Source organism: Chiloscyllium plagiosum, chromosome 7 (genome assembly GCF_004010195.1).
Source record: "Chiloscyllium plagiosum isolate BGI_BamShark_2017 chromosome 7, ASM401019v2, whole genome shotgun sequence".
NCBI lineage: Eukaryota > Metazoa > Chordata > Chondrichthyes > Orectolobiformes > Hemiscylliidae > Chiloscyllium > Chiloscyllium plagiosum.
Window position 1 is genome coordinate 6,471,263 of NC_057716.1, and position 5,424 is coordinate 6,476,686.

At 41.0% G+C, this 5,424-nt stretch overlaps 1 protein-coding gene across 1 annotated transcript in view; it reads right to left on the reverse strand.

Annotated features, from left to right (window-relative positions):
• The window catches only part of rftn2 (raftlin family member 2), a 70,771-nt gene extending 66,068 nt beyond the window's left edge, over positions 1–4,703 (reverse strand). The window contains exons 1-2 of the mRNA XM_043692926.1: positions 4,570–4,703; positions 3,995–4,144 (exon numbers count right to left, since the gene is read on the reverse strand). Coding sequence (XP_043548861.1) covers positions 3,995–4,144; positions 4,570–4,672 — 253 coding nt within the window. The 5' untranslated portion in view covers positions 4,673–4,703. The remainder of the gene's footprint in view (positions 1–3,994; positions 4,145–4,569) is intronic.
• Positions 4,704–5,424: the final 721 nt, after the last annotated feature.

Below are 5,424 nucleotides of genomic sequence, written 5' to 3' on the forward strand. Positions count from 1 at the left end.
CAGGTAGGACAAGTCTGGACAAGTCATGGGGACAGTGCTGAGCTGGAAGTTTGGAATTAGGATGAGGTGGGGGAAGGGGAAATGTGGTAGCTGTTGAAGTTCAGATTGTTGCCCTGGGGTTGAAGTGTTCCGAGGCGGAAGATGAGGCGTTCTTCCTCCAGGCGTCTGGTGGTGAGGGAGCGGCGGTGAAGGAGGCCCAGGACCTCCATGTCCTCGGCAGAGTGGGAGGGGGAGTTGAAATGTTGGGCCATGGGGCGGTTTGGTTGATTGGTGCGGTTGTCCCGGAGATGTTCCCTAAAGCGCTCTGCTAGGAGGCGCCCAGTCTCCCCAATGTAGAGGAGACCGCATCGGGAGCAAAGATACAATAAATGATATTAGTGGATGTGCAAGTAAATCTTTGATGGATGTGGAAGGCTCCTTTAGGGCCTTGGATGGAGGTGATGGAGCAGGTGTGGGTGCAGGTTTTACAGTTCCTGTGGTGGCAGGGGAAGGTGCCAAAGTGGGAGGGTGGGTTGTAGGTGGCGTGGACCTGACCAGGTAGTCACGGAGGGAACGGTCTTTGCGGAAGGCGGAAAGTGGTGGGGAGGGAAATATATCCCTGGGTGGTGGGGTCTTTTTGGAGGTGGCGGAAATGTCGGCGGATGATTTGGTTTATGCATGAAGGGTCTAGAATGAGATATACAGAGAGGAATGTTGTGTTCCAAGAGATGAGACGGCAGATTAATTAGGTGGAGTAGAATCTGCTTTCACTATAATTAAATGCTGCATAGGAAGATCCACATTTGACCTTCCCACCCATTGCCATTTGTGACCCAGTGATTAATTAATGATCCCTTGGCGGGGGTGGGGGGTGTACAGAAAATGTAAGACCGTGGAATGTGAAACTGATTATCGACTTTACTTACAGATTTATGGGGCACTTGGGAATGAACTGGAAATGGGAAGATTGGTAAAATGGTGTGGGAAGGTGCAAGATCTTATTACCTCGTTATTCTAACAGCAGTAGGAAAGTTGTAGAACTTCTGTTGAAAATGCAATTAAGCTACAAATGCAGTCAATTAGGAGTTTCTTCTCACATGTTCTGCAATTTTGCAAGTAGCAGACAAAGCCTCTGATGCCTGGGAAACTACCAGGTGATCCCTTTCATGTTCCCTTTCATCTAGCTGAGTGCATCAGCATTTCTATGACTTTTATTGTGCCTGACTCTTATTTTGTGTGGGAAGGCATTGCAGTTACACTTGGTGGAGTATTGATTCCTGCTGGCTCTGGGTTCTCAGGTTACTGAGCGCAGCCTTAATTAAAATGGTCAATACTTTTGCAATATCAGCACCACTTGGAAGTATGCCTTAGATGTGATCAGCCTTGAGGCCTGCTTTGTAGATAAGATTGGATCTTGCTGTACTGCAATTTGCTCTGCCTGTCTCTTTGGCATGGTGTGCAAATTCCCCCATCAACATTGACAGATACTTCCCAGATAGCGTTCTTCCCCCATGATCCTGGTAATCTGGTCATTCACATTGAAGAAGCACAGTCTGGGCTGGTTCGTATTAACTGAATTCAAATCTATCTGGATGTTTTCATGCCTCTCTGATTCAGATTGGTGACTTTCCAGCTGTGTGTTTCTAACTGTTTGAAAGAGAGAGATCTATGAGAATGATTCAGTTGAACAAGTCAACAAACTCAAAGGATAGGCAGACCACATCCTCATCTTTAGACTATTTATTCCCATAGAATTTCTGCTGCAGCTATGACGGACTACTGCTGTCAGGATCTCCTTTAGACATCAACATCTCTTCCCCAGACATCTCTGTACACTTTTCTGAATATATGCTCCGTCAAGAACATTACCAGCTACCTTCTCTGCACATCCTTGATCCAGTCTTTGGCCAAAGGGTCATTCGATATTTCTGTATTCCCTCCAAATCTGTCCAGATTTCCTTCTCTGTTGCCTGTCCTCCTGAAGAGATTGGCAATGCCTTGGCCTCCCTCATGAGGATAGCCAGGTTCAGCTCCTCCAAAACCTGCTCCAGCTCCATCAAACACTTCTTTCACTCATCTGTCAAACAGTAAGCATTACTTATGAAGTTGAACAACGTCAGCAGTGACCTGAACCTGATTGGCCAATCTTCAAGAAAATTTCTTGGTACCTGTTCTGTGGAATTTCACTCCTAACATCAAAATGCATCAGAAGATTACAACACGCAGAACACCTGAAAACACCTGATGGCACTCCTTTATTCCACTGGCATCTAACCTGTAAGTATATTCAAGTGTTAGTTGCAGAACTAAACTTTTCACAATGCACAACAGTGATGTAACATTCTAGACACACAAGAGAAACAATCGAGAACTCAACTCCTAATCTCAAATCAATCATGGTGCAGACTTGGCTGTTGAGCCTTGGGAACAAAAATGTCAAGCTCTCAGCAGATGGTTAGTGATCTCAAACCTTTCTCTTTTTCCCACTCTTCACAACATGGCTTTGGAGTACATTTGAATTTGAAATGTAGTGAAGGAACAAAGTTTAAAGCTGGCACACTTGTAGCACTTCCACTGCTGGTTTTCTCAAATGTACAAGGATAGTTAGTTTGAAACCTAGCCTACAAAGAGATTTTGTCTACTGTGTGTTGTCCAGAATGTCCCAACTGATGGCTTTGGATTTTTGTTCCTTCTCTGCTGCTGTGCTGTTCCTCATGGTTTCTGGCTCCACATTTCTTCAGTCCACTCTCAGGGCTTCCAGCTTTACCTGCTCTTCAGCCCATGCTCAGGGCTTTTGGCACCACCACTCTACAACATGACTCTCCCTCACTGTCACTTTAACAGTGAAGGGGAATAACCCACACCATGTCTTCATTAGAAAGGTGTGACAAGCATCTAGCCTGCACTGGATCCGGAAGTTGGGATCAGAAGTATGACTCCTCTGCTGCATAAACTTTCCTCCCTTAAGTTTTCAGGAGTAAAACATCCATCTCTAAGCCACCTTAGGCTCTAAATACAGTTTCTGCTTTGTCTTCATTAACTGGCCGCAATTTCACTGGCCAGGAATTGAGTGGGATTGAAACAATTACTTATAGTGTTCTTCACAGGAAATTCCAGGAGTTTTGCTCCTATTTATTACAGTGGTCCTATGTTACAAAGTGCTTTTATATATGGATGGTCTGTAAAATTAGTTTGATATTAATGGCTGAAAGGAATGGTGTCAGTCACCTGTGAAAAATAGTCAATGTGCCATCTGGTTTCTATGAAACAATAGATCAGCACAGGAGGAACGTGTTTAGAAAGGAGCAGTAGGGGAGGGGAGGAGATTGGGAATATATTAAAGTTGACAAAAACACCCAAAAACCCAATTTTCATTCTAAATCATAAAGCACTGGCTAATAAAACAATATACAGTTATTGCTTAAACCAAAATAACAAGAGTCTGATTACATAGGTTGAGGTGGTTTTATTGTTGATTGACAGGAAAGTTTTCAGAGAATTATGAGTTCACTATTTCAGCTCCTTCTCAGAATTTGAACTTCTAAATGAACACTGGATGCTCTGTTTCCATAATACTGCCAGCTGGGCATGTTTATTTGCTTTGGTACAGCAAACAACCCAGCTTAAGTTGAGGGTGCTAACTTTAAACCTTACACACAGGAGAGAGGCTGCAGCATTGTGAACAGGAAAATATTGACATACACAAACTTTAAATTTATGACATGTGTGAAGTCTCACTTATGAAATTGCAATATATGGTCGCTGTTAGAACCAGTTCTGAAGTTGCTTTGTTTAACCGAAACAACTTCAGTCCCAATTGATTATCTCACACTTTTGGAGTGTTAATAGTGAACAACTATATAATTGGCTAATTTGAAGACTATTGGCTGTGATTTGTATAAACAACTGCTTAAACAATTGTCTGCTTTTTAATCAAAGTAAGTACAAGCAGACCTTTCAACTGTACTATTAATCAACAAGACAATTTTGAACAGAAAGAGCACATCAGACTCACCAATATCCAAAGTAAAATCCAGCAAAAGGTATTCATATGAAATATCAGTCTTTGTTTCTACTTGTGGTCTCTTCAGAGTAGAAAATATTTTGCCAGGGCTACTATCATCAGACTCTTCCAGCTTTCGTAGCCCACAACCCATGGCAGAATCTGCAAATAGTCAGCGCTACTCATGAGTCTGTGACTGATTTCAACAAAAGGTAGTTATAATTTCTGTTATGCCTTCTGGCCTCCATAAATCCTGAAGTCAGTTAAAAGTCAAACTGGGCCCCTAAACTCACAAAAACAGGAGAGCTGTTCCTTTACATATGGTTTTAAAACCATATGTCATTCATTTGCTTTTTTCCTGCATTTGAAGCATAAAGCCTGCGTGCAGCATGGAGTTAAAAGTTAGCAACAACTACTAATACTGCACATACAGAACTCCACTTTATCACAGCCGTTCGTGCCACGTCAGTCTGCACTAAGGCCCTTGTTAATATAATAATGGACACAAGCTTTCTGTCCCCCTACAGACTTAAACTGGGTAATTAGCAAGTAAACAAAAGGCAAGAATTAAACTTGGATGAAATTACCTGCGATGTGAAGAAACGCTCTGGAAGCAGTCAGATGGCTGTCCAAACAGCAGATGGAAACTCTGAAGTAGAAAGTTCCAAAATGGTTGTAGACTAAAATCATTTCCAGAAAGGAAGTAAAATCCCTGAGAGGAAACTGTTTCTGGCATCTGAGAGGAATGGTTAACACACTGAGAGATTTAGATTCTGTTGAAACCATTCATTTGCATGTTTGAAGCACAGTTTCTGGATACTCGGAAAACTACATCAAACCAAGAGTTTGTTTAAGGCAACAAATTTGACATATATGATAAGAATAAGCTGATAAAACTCTTTAAAATAGAAAGAAAATGTTATAATAGTTTTATTTGAGTTTCACATTAAGATCTTACTGGTTAAACTTAAAAAAGTGGATTTGATAGATTGAATTAAACAATCATAAAATATTTTGAGATGATGTTGGGATGAATTTAATTTTTACAAAAGTAACCATTAAGATTTACAATACTTATATTGGCTTTGCACTTTTCATCAATCAGGAAATTATAGTGTGAATAAAATTGCATGTTGACGCAATTCTTCAGTTATTAGCATTATTCCTGGCATGCAGTGGTAAGATTTTGAAAATAGCTTTGAAATTAAAAGGATCAGCAGTGTATGCAAATAATTACAATATAAATATGTATAATACACCTATTTTTGATATTTGTCATGGATGTAGAATCAGTCAAAATCAGTATTTATTATCCTAGAAAGTGTACTGCACCACCTTTGCTGTCAAGCAGTTGGAAATCATTTTTCCAAAGACAGCATCACAATGATGCAGTCTGGGAAGATTGTCCTATGATCAGTACTGTAGCAAAGTAGTCCAGGAAA